Genomic DNA, 14,390 nt, shown 5'->3' with positions numbered 1-14,390 from the left:
TTAGTTCTGTATTACATGGAAGTTTGAGTTGTGAGAATTTTTTTAAACTATTTGCTGCACAGTAACTAAAGAACATAAGGGTTTCAAATTTTGCCCATATAAAGTCTCTTTCTTATTACTATTTCTGATCTTGACTATAAACACAATATTATGTGCTCAAGATCTCTTTAGTAAATGAATAAATTCTGAACATCTACTTTCTCTAGTTGTCTTCTGCTTTCAGATTGACACTGCAATGTGAAGAGGACCAAATTACATTTTTTTCATACTTCCTGCTTAATATTTTACCATATTTTGTTAATTCAAATATTAAGTCTCTTTCCTGATCTGTGGTAACTTCAAAAAATGTCTTCTGACACCATGTGTCACCACACGTTCTCTCAGTGCCATCATCTATTAGCATTCACTAAACACCCAAAATCACTAGGTCATTTTAGTACCACCTACTATTTTCTTTCACAAGATCATCTCCATTTTTCCTCACAATAAGGAAAATTTTCCTCCACTGAAAAAGATACAATTTATTTTTATCATTTTATAATGGCACAAAAGTGGTGGTAAAAATCAGCAGAAGATGCAAGTTAATGGCATGGGATGCACTATACAGCCACACTGAGTCACTTTGATTCGAGTGAGAATACAGAGCCAATCTAAGAGAAGGGCTCTCACAGGGTAATTCTGGTCCCTGCAAAAGGCTCTAAGTCATCTAGCTGGGCAGAAGACAGTTTATATTATCAGGAAATGAGAAAGACAACCCATTTTCTAGTTTCACTATGTTTATTTTTCCCCAGTATACTGACAGCAAAGTTTTTTGATATTGTGTTCCTGAATTGCTTTGCTCTTTTTGGAAGGTGTTCAATGTGATGATCAAAGAAAACATACCTTCTTTTCTTAAAGTATCAGAATCATCTCAAAGCAAAACTTAAAAGCATGTCGTATTTCCCCAGCCTTAAAGTGAAGTATCCTTATACTGAAAGAAGGTGAGAAAGCTAGTGTTTGAAACAGTTCAGCATTGCATTTTTAAGGTGGTAAGAATGTCCTGCATCTGTATTTAAAATGAGAAAAAAAAAGATAAAAATCTTTTAAAAATATTACTCTGTTCTGAGGAATAATTTGATCTGGGATGAGATGTTTTAAAGTTCGCTAGAGAATTACAAAATAGTATCTAAACTTCATTTCAGGATGCTACTCCACAGGTTTACTCTTGCTGCAGTATTGCATTTCAGAAGTAACTTCTGGAAACAGAAATCAAAGATTTGCGTACAAATACTTACTGCAGGTATCAGTAACTTTTTCACTTCTTCAACAGCCCTCTTCAGCTTTATTTCTGCTCTGTTCTGAGCATCCTCCACAGTGATAAGTACATGTAAATCTTCATTCAGGTGTTCCCAGTTGGGCTTGCCTCTGTTCTGTTCTTCCTAAAAAAAATAAAACATGGAAACTATGAAGTACTGTTACATTCTGTATAAAACAATTACATATACATTAGACACATTCAGTTTTTTGAATAGCACAAACTATTTTCAGCAAGATGGGAAACGACCTCCATACTGTAGAAATTGTTTTATGTGGTTACTTAAGAAGAACTTGGGCTTTGAAATATCTTTTGGGGGATTTTGTTTGTGTTTTGGAACCACGACTTTTTTTTTATTTTTTGAAGACTATAAAACAAATGTGATTTCTTAAGAGTACCTTTCCAAACCAAGCAAAGTAACAAGAACATGAAGTACTACAAGCACAGTATTGCTTTCAATATTATTTGGAGCCTTTCAAGGCTTAAACTGATAAAATATACTGGTGGCTAAGAAACTTAATATTTTCAATAAAAGTGAAACAGAAACCATACATAGAAACTCCATCTGAATCATTCCAAAGGACAAGAGAGCAATTCTTCAGTGTTAAAAATCACTTTAGTCACGAATAAAAGGTTCAAGAATCAAACATTACAAAGAGAAAAGAAGTTGCCATTTTCAAAGCAGAACTATGTGCACTGCATGAAGGGCAGACAGGAGGAGATGACAAGGCTTTAACACTGAAGTCACAGAAGAGCATGTAACAAGACAATTGTCATTACAAAGGTACTCTGTTACATCAAAGGCATTAATAGTCCCAAATATAAACCTTAGTAATGTTTTCAGAAAGGCATGCTAAACAAAACATTTTTTTGATGTAAACATTTTTAAACAGATATCAGTAAATTTAAGTAACACATCAAATAACCAGTGTTTCAAAAAATAATATAATGAACACAGCACAGAAGAAACTTTACTTTTATTAAACAGCTAAACTTCCCAGAAACTTAATTTAAATGTGACAGTATTTAAAATGTGATAGAACAAGTTAAAGAAAAAGGGGGAGGGGTGTGTGTGAATGAGAATCAAAACTTCAGTAAATAAGAAAGGTTTATTATAACTAGAATCTAAATAAAGGCCTGCATAAAAATCCTGGGCATAACAGAAGAGCCTCCTGTTTATACGACAAATATTTGTGGCTTAACAATGATTCACATTTTAAAAAAAATAAGGCAAGCAAAGTTAATTGCAAATGTGTCTTTTCCCCCAAATTTCATTAACATTAAAATTCTTCCAAGAAATCAGACAAACAGAGGAAATGTTTGATGATTTAATACCAACAAATATTTGCTGTGCTTCATATTCATAGGTACCTGAGGGACCACTGTTACTTAGAATATTCTATCTTTAATTCAGCTGCTTTAACTCTGAAATGTTTTGTGGAATAGATGAGGATAAAAATGAGGGGGGAAATGGAATCATGAGAGATATATAGAAAATTTAGGTAAAAGAACCAGTACTCTGAAGGAAATTTCATTATTCTTCATTTAACATCTGCACATACTCACTACTCCATAATATCAAGCTACAGTGTGGGGTTTTTTTAATGTTCTCTTAGACAACTTTCTAAACAATGGTGGCTCTGAAAATATCTTCGTCAATTTCAGAAGCTGAAAGAGAGAAAATAACCCTCATTCATAAAACAGAACCTGATGCAAAACACAGCTGAGTTATAACACATTCTCTGCTGTAATTTAATCTCTGAAAGTACTATCTACCACAAGGTATTTACAGCTTATTTCACTCAATCATGATTGAAACTCAGCACTATTACTATTTAAACAATTCAATTATTATTTTTTTTAACCCCAAAGCAGGAGTCAGTTGTTTTCTTTAAAGATGGTGAGAAGCTATACTAATATCAGGTAGTACAAAGTATTATGTTACAGGTATGATGAATGAGAGAAGGTTCCTAAACCAGCAGAGGGCAGAGCAAGAAACATGCTGCTACCTCTTCTTGTACCGACTGGTAGTAAACTGACACCACACTGGAATGGGAAAGGTACCACTTACTCACAGGTGAGATGCATGATAACCCGCACAACTATAGTACTGGGGTGCTGGGGCAGTAAGGCAAGCAAAGGACAGGGAAAGGTGTTCCCAGGTAAAACAGTTCTGTTCCTAAGAGAATGCTTATACATGCTTATACGATGTGGGCAAACATAAAGCATCCTTACTGAGTGGCATTGATTTCTTTCATAATGAAAATTATAGGGTTCAAAGTCTCAAAAACTTGGAAGATCTGGGAGGAGTTACAACCTGTCAACAACAAAAAAATACAATGCACACTGTTATACTGAATGTATGCCCGATTTGTAACTTTTAGAACACAGAAAAATATGTTGTTATCTAAAACAAAGTAGCCTGCCTCTCTTTCTTACTGTTCAAGTATTTCAGATTAACAATCTCAGCTATTGGTTAAATTATTCTGTTGCAGAATGAATTCTTTTTTTTTCAGGTTTTTTTTTTTTTAAAGCTGTACATAAAGACAATAAACAGATGATTCTATATATATATTTCCTTTTTTCCACACACCCTAATTTACTTTTAGATGGAACAAGTTGTGTGTAAGGTCAATAATCACATGTATTATTAAGGTCAGAACTCATAGCACAAATATTTATCAGTAAGATAACTGAACTAGTATACAACTAGGACTACACATGCTCTTCTATGGTCATGAAATAGATCAGTAAGCTCTGTTGCTGTGGAGAGTACTATTTCTTAAGTCAAACGGTAAGACTGAAAGAAAGGTTAAGAAGAATAAAAGACCACACTATGTTTTGAAAAAAACAAATGGTCAAAAAACAAAACCAAAAAAACCCCACACAAACAGACAACCGAGTTTGGAATGGGCTTCCAATTTCTGCTGTTCTATCTCAACACACTGGGGCTTTGATTCCTCTACTGCTTCCATTCTGTCCCATGAGGTTGCTTTCTTAGTAGGTTAACAATTTTCCAAGACAAGTCTTGTTTGTTCAAAATGCTAGTTGAATGTTATATCAATACGAGTGTTTAATTATTTATTTTGTTGTTTTTATCAGAAGCAGGAAATTCAGATCTACACTACATCATTTATTCGAAGTCAGTTGCAAAATGTATGACAGGGCTAGGCTCATGGGAGGAGAGATAACCCGCAACCTCTTGCAGTTACGAGCTGCAATTTTTTTATGCTTACCTCATTCTCCTTTTAAATCATGAAAGGATGGTTTGGAAAAACATATATTCCCCCAGATAGAGTATTTCCTTAAATTGAACTAGTCTTCTGCGGAACAAGTCTTGGAAACATCATTTCCCAACCACATTTTATTGTAGAAAAGGCTGAATGAGTAAATTCAATATAGCTGGCATTCAAGTTGGAAGGTATCTTTCTCAAGACTCATGAAATATGGTACAAGACTTTAAGGCTTGGTTAGGTTGGTGGTTTTTTTTTTTAAATAGTTTGGGGAGAAAATGGTGAAAAGATGGGCAGGAGAGAATGACTACAACTTGCCCTGTTGCAGAACTTTGTAGAAAGAAATTACAAACTATGGCTATTTTGAAGTGAACTGCAGCTAGAACAATCCAGATTACTTCAGAGAACCAGAAAATGGCTGAGGTGGGAAGGAACACTGGGCATCACCCAAGTCCACCCACCCCCCGCTGAAGGCAGGGTCAACCCGAGCATGTTGCAGAGGGACAGGTTTTAAATATCTGCAAGGACAAAGACTCCACCACACTCTCCTGTTCAGTGTTCAGTCAGTGTTCAGTCACAATAAAAAAGCTTTTCCTTATGTTTATATGTAACTTCTTTTATTTCAGCATGCCTATTGCCTTTTGTCCTTCAGTAGCAACTGTCAAGCAATTGATCCTGGTTGCCAGGTCTACCTATAGAAAAAAGCTGCTAGGAATAACTTTTTTGTCCAAAATAACCCTCATGGTAATTTGTTTGTTACCACAGCAGAAAGGGTATGTGCATAGATGAAAGAAACAGCACCATGAAAACTAGAACACCTGAATAAAAGACTCATGAAAAAGAAATTCAATTGCATGTATTCAGAAATTATATTACATACACAAGAAGTAATTTGCAACATGAAGTTTTCCTGCATCCCAGAGGTTGTTTATGGAAGAATTATACAGGAAAAATGGAGGCAGTGAAGATACAGGAAATTATGGAGTAAAATTATTTATATCACAACCTTGGGGAGCAACAATATTAGAAAAGCTTAATTACAACCAAACTATCTTGTCGCTAAATTAAAGAACATTAAGAGCAACATAACTGGCAGATAAAAGTTTCACTGTGCTCCTTGTTTGGCAGAAATTTAGCCTAATTCTGTAAACAGAGTTTGTTTTCATTCTGTTGCCTGTTCATATACACTTATCCTCAGGGCACCTATACACAGTAATGGACTTGAAGAAACTGTTCAATATTTATCTTGCTACCAAGGTCAATGGATCAGGTAGTTTAAAAACCAATATTGCTACAACTCCTTGAAATTTAGTTGCACAAAAATTTAGACTAATAACATAATTACGGGGTGTGTGTGTGTGTGTTGCATCTTTTATTCTAATTATTTTTTATTTTCTTGGGGAGGGATTTAGTGGGGAGACACAAAGTAGGCAGAGGATGCAACTGACTTGTATCTATACAGTCAAACTTTAGTATTAGAAAACTTGTTCCATGAGAAAAAATACTAAAACTACTAAAATACAGGACACAAACCAACAGGGAAAGCTGCATTTTCCATACACCTCACCCTACCACAATAACTTCAAGTCATGGTCTTATATCTCCTGCATCCCAGTCCTTTCAGGCCATGTCTATTTAAATCTTCGTATCCCATCCCAAAGCTTCACTCTTAATACCTTAACTATTGACTTAACAAGAAAGAGACAGCAGATGATCGAGAACTCAGTACATCCCTTCCCTTGGCTACAGGTATTAAGGTAGGCCTCTCCTCTACCTAGAAAATAATTTTCCAAAAACTTTAAACCCAAAGGAAAGAACTGTCTGTGAAGCTTGACTGAAATTATTGAAAGGATTCAAATGGTGAAAGGGGAAAATATTTTCAGAAAACCCTCACAAAATATTTTATCAAGATTTTTTTTTTAAAAAAAATCTCAGTCTTTATTTCTCACACAAAGGCTTAAAGTCCTCCCCAGTATGGCCAACTGACTACAAATAAGTTGATGAATTAAAAACTGATGAAGACTCCAACAACTTCAAGCTGTCAGAATGCCATTTAAAGGAAAACTAAATAAATAGAAATACTTCCCTAGTACCAGACAAGGGTGTATTTGTTATAAAATAAAGAAAAAATGAATGCAATGTGGTAAGAGTAGAAGAAAGTTTTCCACATGGCACTTTTTTCAGAAAGCTACGGCCCGTAGTATTAAAAAAGTGCCACTCCCATGCTATGCACTTTTTCCACTCTAACTCATACAATTTCCAGTACTGTTGGCCACTAGAAAATACAAACACAGCTCAATATCAACAGCAGGGGCCTTTTAAACATTTCCAGTGGCTTCATTTCTTTAAGAGTGAACCTTAGTATCCTTACTCATCCTGAAGTGACAGGTTATTAAATTCTGTTTTCACTAACGTATTACAACAAGCTGGTCTCCCTACTGAATGACAAAAACCACAGAAAAGCTAGACCAAAAGGGAAGAATGTTTTTATATAACACCAAATTGAACACTAAAATTAAAAGGCATCAGATTAGCTTTAGTCCTTTAAATCGTACAAAGGTTTAATTCAAGTACATTCTAAGAACTTTAATTAAAATTATCCTACGATGTAAGAAACAGTATAATCAGTCACGGGTGCTTCTCACACTCAAATAGAGGAGGTAAGATGTGGAGAGAAGAAATTCAGCTATTTAGTAAAATTACCACAATATATTTTGCCAAATAAAATGTACTATAGGTACATTACAATTGACAGTAGTTCTAGGTGAATATTTATTTTATGTTAAGAAAACATTCGCATATATATATGTATATCAAAGTTTTAAAAATAGCTGGAAGATCAATTTAAAAGAAGCTGCGTGAATTAAAAAAGTTAACATGTTGATTTAAAGCAATTCTGAAATAGAAGTTAAATTTAACTAAAAAGTAGATAAATTAGAAAGGTCATTGTAAGCAATTTCTAGTCCTGCTCTAGTTTAAGTTTTTAAAAATAAGAACTGTGGCCATGCAACGATGTCAGGTCTGAATTAACGAGTCCAAGAGAAACATTACTCAACCATTCAATACAGATTACACCTTACTTAACAACCTTTTGTTGACACAATTCAACTGGTAAAACCAAGCCAGAGGAAACTTATGGAAAAGAGTATTCTTGTTTGATAAGTCATTACTCCCAACCCTTCATGGGCCACAAGAGATGTCCAGCTTGTGTTAACATAACTCTTGTTCTTGTAACTGTTCATCTTGACAACCTGAGCTACAGAATTTAAAATTTTTGGCATCTCTGCTGCAGAGATACTTGAAAACATTTGGAACAGAGTATTTCTGTAACATACCGTGCAATGAAAAAAACACTTAGAAATCTCAGTTATACAAGTAACTCCACATCAGCTGATACATATTCACAAGAGCTGTAGCCCTAAACAAAAATTATATTAATAGTTTCTTACTGTTGTTTTATTGTATCCTTTTGTGGCCAATCTAACAACTTCAAAAGGTTCACTCCCCTTACCAGACAGTCCTTATTCCTCCACTAGAACTGGCCCCAGCAACACGCCAGCCTTTCAGAGCGCCAGGCCAACATGCTGATGCAGCAAAAACCCACTCCCTACCTCCCCATTTTCTCTGGACAAGTGAGTTGTGTAAGATCATAAGGGGCTACTACGTGCAGCACAAGGTCAGTGCTATAATCGGGAAAGGGAGAAGATAAGGGACCTTATTTTAACATCTAACTGCCACTTGAAGACTAGCTCATCATGTCTCATGGCACTAGCCAAAATGAGCCAGGGACAGAACACGATTATCTTTATTATCCGACATGAAGCAACTTGTTCTTCTCTGTAAGAACTAGGTATTAAACTGCCAGTATGCAGTAGTAACTGCAAATACAAACAGGGAGTTTGCTTCTTCCATTTTTGCCAGTGAATCATCTTGACAGGATTGACCAGTCAAAAACAAACAAAAAACCCTGGAACACCACCCACCTGCCCCAAACCTATATTCACAAGTGTATTCACATGATACACTCTTGACATCAACATTCCAATAAAAGTTGTTACTTCAGAAGAGGCCTGCAAACAAAGTGCTTAGGTAAGTAGCAAAAATAGAGGGTTTTATCAGCTGAAACTCCAAGCCAGCCCTGCAGAAAACCAGTTTAATATGATGCACTAATTACAGTATCTGTTTGAACAACAGTGGTAATTTTTTAACATGAAGCATTGGAACACACTGATTGTCCTAACCCCTACTGATAAACTGCTTTAATTGTGCAGTTACAGTCAGGCAAATTAACATAGACTTTTGCTCCTACTGAGCTTCTAATGGTAGCAGTTCAGAAGCAGGAAGCTGGTGAAAAAATAATGTAACAAAGGAAATACTGAAGGAGTAGCACCTGGTCAGGGAGAACACTGTAATTTACTTCATATTTAGAATTTCTGATTGAAGTTTTTTCCTATGGAAGCAATGGATCAATTGCTTAAGTTAACAATCACATACGCAACTGTTTTGAATCTCAGGCAAGTCAGTGTTATTTAGCATGTTTTTAATTATCAATTATTACTGTACACTAAGCCCCCTTCAAGACTATTCTGGATTAAAAAGTGGGTGTCTTCCAGCTCACATTAAACTAGCTGGTACCTGTCAGACACTGTCAAAGGGCATTATCTAAAAAAATCTTTTAAGAACTCTTCTGAAAAAAAAAATCTGACTGCATGAAACAACCTAATGTTTCTATGCACAGAAGAGGATTATGTTCTCTGTCTCAGAGCCTCAACACAGACACTGTACTCAGGAAACTTCAAATCAAGCACCGCCCCAAGTTCAGATCTGCCCTGCAGTCAAAATGGTTCCTACATGCACAAAACACCATGCTGGATCTTTCTAAAGCTGTGGCTTCACAGCACAACTGAGTTGACAAAAGAGGAAGCCCCTGTCACTGCCCAAACCAGCCTGCAACCCCCAAGCCCACATCCCCCTGGCTCTGCACAGTTGTAGCTGGACAGCAGAAACTCTCCATAGCAAATATGAAAAATGAAATAGTTAACAGGATTGCATCTCTCCAGGGTTTTCTTCTTGCCTATTTCTCTCAAGTTGTGCCAGTGTGGAAAATAAGAGCACTGATTTGTGGAATAAGCTGTATTGTCGAGCGCAATCAAAACTCTGTAGCCTGTTAAGACTGAATAGTTCACTGGTTTGGGAGGAAAGTAAAAGAAGTTTTGTATGCACTGGTACCCTCAGGGAATTAATCAGAATTAGCACATGAAATACACAGCATAAACACAATACCAGGATATCTGTTAGAGATGAATGCAATTGTTAATACTGATACTTAAAATTAGCATGAAGTGCCAAACTTCACCTAGTCAAAGGAATGAGGCTGTTCATTTCTCTGACTTTGGACTATGGGTAAGAGTTTTAACATTTTAACTTTACCAGGATTCTTGAAGTAGTAAACTTAATACAGAGACAGCTACACAGATATCCAAGTATAATTTTATTCCCCTACAGAAAAGGGAAAAAGCAGTACAAGGCATTTCACAATACTGTGATTATTTTCACACACTGGCCACTGTTAATGTACTAATATCTGTAAACAAATATCAAAGCCCATTTAAAGAAAATGAAATACCAATAAAACCTGAATGCCGTAGCCTTCTTGATTCAGACAGCTTTTTGAAGGGAAGTACCTCCATATTCTGAATCTCAGGGTACAAAAGACATTTTTAAATGAAGGCTTAGATCAACAAAACCTAATGTGTGACAGCAGACATTCCTCAGAGCATTCTCTAATCAGGAAATACAGACAGCAAGTGTATTTCAACTCATGACTCAAGTCCATTCATTAGCAGTCACTAATGAAATTAACTCCAAAACAACCTGCAACTGTTCTAAAATCACTTCTGCACAAACCTATCTGCTTCTGATTTTATGAGCATTATTAATCAGTATAAATCTGATTCTGGTGTTCAGCTTCAAGTGTTCTTTTATTTACCTAGGTATTATCATCAAGCAGGACCTATATACCATGCACTTTATACACACAAATAATAAATTACTCAGTTTATGGAGTCTTAACGTAACTTAGAATTTATTTTACTGATTGTTAACAGGATGTTAAAAACAAAATAGAAAATATATCCAGAATAGACCAGGTTTTATGAACTAGTTATTCTCCTCCGTGACTTAAAAAGGTATTTCTTAAAGCAGGATCAATACATCAGTAACATCATATTTTATTATACAATACTACTAAATTTGTTCTTCTAAGTACCTACAGATTCTTTTGTACATCTCACTTTTTACTTAAGCAGTACTGTAGTTGTATGATATTTTAACTTACCATTATATTTCTACCCAGGAGGAAGATTAGTACACCAGGGTACTAGTCTTGCTAACATGTGTCTCTATTCCACCCAAAAACTTACCAAGGTGTCTAAAATTCTACTAAAGTACATGCTGAAAGGCAAAATAGTCTTAAAGTGAAGTCTGATGCCTGTTTCTTAGCTGGGATTCTCAAACTAGGAGAGTTGAAAGTATTGACATCCAAAAGGATCTAAACTAATATACTTTCTAAAACTAGCTCAAGGAATAGCAACGTGAAGAAAACTGCTTTGATAAGTAAGTTGCAACTGCAAGAAAATGCAGGTAACAGTCCAGTGGTTGATACACTGGTCCAGGAAATTAAAATCAAGATCCTAGTACTGCCTTAGCCAAAAATGCACCAACATCACCACACTGATGTTCCAGGAGTGCCCTAACATCAGGACAAAGAAAGGCAAAACAAGGCACTTTCTACTTTACCCTTTAAGAAAGCAGGTCACTGCCCAGGAAGGGAGGAAAAAAAATTTTAGAAAAATACACAAAGGACTGGAGGCCCAACGATAAAGGATGTCACCAGGAGGTTCCTGTTCTACTTGCAGTTGTGATTGGGTAAAACATAAATAGCACTTTGAGGAGAACCTTTATTTTCAACTTCAAGGTCAGCCCCTTGATTTTTCCTTTTTCCCTTTGTATGGAACTTTTACCTCCATCTGTGCAATGAACACAAAAGATGGAAAGCATCATCAGAGCCTGTAGTTTAAAGATTTGGCAACTTATCGGAAATACCTGAGCAGTGGTTTCGCATTTCTGAGTACTTACTCATTTAAAAGAAAAGCACTACCACTACATCTTAGCTGTTTTTAAGGGGGAAAAGTATCCATTCGTTGGTTCCTCAGTCTTCTAGTCTGCACGTTATAGCTGTCGTAAGTATTTCTTTAAAGATTTTTCTTTAAATAGTTTAAAAAACCCACAACCAACCTCCAAACAAAAAAATCAAATCCCAAAACACTCTTCTTGACTGCAATTTGGACTACTGTTTACAGCATACTGAATTTTGAACGCTGCAATCAATTCAGTATATTAGTCACGAGCATTTACAAAAGTAAAGAAACATAGATTGTATTTTTCTATTGAATGGAGAATATGATCTGCTACAAAAGTAAGAAACATAGACTGTATTTTTCTGTTCAATGGAGAACATGATCTGCTTTTATGCTGGTAGTGCAATTTTACACTTTTTGAAACATTTTCTTTCCCATTTTGAAGCACTGTCATGTAAATTTCATCAACAGTAACTTCCCCAGATAACTGTGGCATCTGTTTTTACTGACTTTCAACCATTTTTATTTCCTCTATGCCTTGCATAGGTGCGATTGCTGCTTCGCATAGAAAGCCTGGTCAATGCATGAACACACCCCTGCTCAAAAATTTGAACTCAGTGTTAAATTGATCCATATCTCAGGTAAACTCACCCACAAACACCTGTGTTCTGGCTCTGATATGACAGGTCCACATATAAGTTATGTTGAACAAACCATGAGGGTCAAGAAATAACAAAATAAATGCACACTTTCCTTCTGATGCTATTCCTACTTAATCTATGCATGAATTCCAGCAATTTTCACTCATTTATGTTAGAAGTCTAAGAAACAGACAAAGCTACATTCATTCAAACATAAAAAAGGAAACAAAAAAAAGTTGCTTCTAATTTACTTTTTCATTTCGGAGTGATTTTACAACACTGTTAAAGAAAAGGAGGAAAAGAAATACAAAGAGAAAAAAATGTACTAGCTAAGTGACCTTTTGGAACTATCAGAAAAAAACAGAACTGCTTAAAACTTGCATTTTAATGCCAACACATCCACACACTTCTGCTGTGGTAATCTCAATTTGCCCATCACCTCCACAGTCCAGTGACTCAACCTCTGCTTGAAAAGCCAACCATTTTGCTTTTAGTGTTTCCTCAAGGATAAAGTGCATATATGCCTCCTATATGTATATGAAACATAGAAGTTATATCAATAGGGATTCCTCTGCATAAATCTTACTGAAGGTCTTAAGGGAGAATACTGTAAAGACAACTTTGTAAAACGACAATAGGGTCAAGGCCAATCCTTCACTTCTTTTAGTTACAAAATAATAGTAAGCTTTTAAAAGAGAGAACTATTTCTCCCCCATTTTCTCATGCTGTTAACGTTTACAATAATATGTGACTACTAAGCTCTTTAACATCTTTTCAGAAACTGCTTAACACTTAGTAAGAAAAGCAAAATTTCACTCACTCCAAATCTTTGCACAAAAGTATACAAAGATGTCGCTACAGAACACTTAACAGAAACCCAGATTGAACATGTTAACATAACCTCAGTGTGCCAAGAAAATTGAAAAGTATGACATCCTTAAGCTGCAATGTAATAGACAGGTTTCAGATACAGTTACAAAACTGCACAGAACTACCAGCTAAGTTTAAGAAAAATCAAAAGGAAAGCTCTTCTCTACCCCCCCCTCCAAAACCCAATTGAAGTAAAAAAAGAACAGGTTCATTGTTTTTACTCTTTGTATGCAGAAAATAGTTAAGATCTCTGTTTAAGAACATGAACATTTACCACTGTTTCTTTAAAATCAGATTACTTGTAAAATAATACTGGTTTTATAGTAATATTTTATGTTTAGTAATATATCCTAATAAAAATGAATAAATATAGTAAAATTTTAGCTTTATTTTAGGACATTCTGATCTTTAGGCTTTTACTATTTGTCAAAGCAACTAAAATAGGACATTCATGACTCAAACTAAGCATACCTAAGTAGTAGTTAAGCTTCAAATAACTTCCCACCCATAAAGAAACTGTTCTTTCTCAGTGAAGTTTAAAAAAAAAAATTAAGAGGTAAAAAAAACATTCATCACTTCTGTTTTTCTAGATTGGTTCAGGGGCAGGTTGGGGGGACAGGTAGAGGAAGGGGAGTAACTTTAACACTTAAATCCGTGACACTTTGCCAATAGCACTTTACTGCTGGGCTACAAGAACATAGCAAAATGTGGGAAAGAAGCCATGCTCAGAAAAATAAAACTGTTTTTACTGCCAGGGCCAGGCTGACATGGCTGCAATGCTAGAGCTTTAGCTCAAAACCTGTATCTTACACTGCTTGGGAATGGCTCTTTCTGATCTAGATAAATGTGTAAGTTAACCATAACTGTGAGTTTTTACAAGACTACACACAGTCCGACTGCAAAAAACAGGTGGGAGTGGGAGCAATCAATGTTACAACAGATCTTGTGCATAAGCTGAAGTGCTTTGTGGAATCCTGACCTTAATGAAAAACAGGGTACCAGCACTGATTATACCTAATAACTTCACATCTAATATTTTTCTTATTTCCCCTTTCTTATTTCAATCCTTGGGATGAATCTGCCTTTTAAGATTTCCTCAAAGATGCATAATGAAGAGCAGGTGTCTGAATCACTCCTCCGTCCTGTAGGGCTGCAGGGATGGCAAGAAGATCAAGTGCCTAGGCAGCTAAAAGCCATCCTGAATAATTAGATT

At 35.6% G+C, this 14,390-nt stretch overlaps 1 protein-coding gene across 11 annotated transcripts in view; it reads right to left on the bottom strand.

The window, feature by feature from the left end:
* The window catches only part of QKI (QKI, KH domain containing RNA binding), a 163,269-nt gene that overhangs the window by 52,721 nt on the left and 96,158 nt on the right, over positions 1 to 14,390 (bottom strand). For all 11 annotated transcript variants that reach the window (XM_037392038.1, XM_037392040.1, XM_037392044.1 and 8 more), the window contains one exon: positions 1,275 to 1,418. In XM_037392038.1, coding sequence (XP_037247935.1) covers positions 1,275 to 1,418 — 144 coding nt within the window. The remainder of the gene's footprint in view (positions 1 to 1,274; positions 1,419 to 14,390) is intronic.

The sequence above is a fragment of the Falco rusticolus genome, chromosome 6, assembly GCF_015220075.1.
Source record: "Falco rusticolus isolate bFalRus1 chromosome 6, bFalRus1.pri, whole genome shotgun sequence".
Taxonomy (NCBI): domain Eukaryota; kingdom Metazoa; phylum Chordata; class Aves; order Falconiformes; family Falconidae; genus Falco; species Falco rusticolus.
The sequence above is the reverse complement of the archived record's forward strand: the minus strand, read 5'-3'. Positions and strand labels throughout refer to the sequence as shown.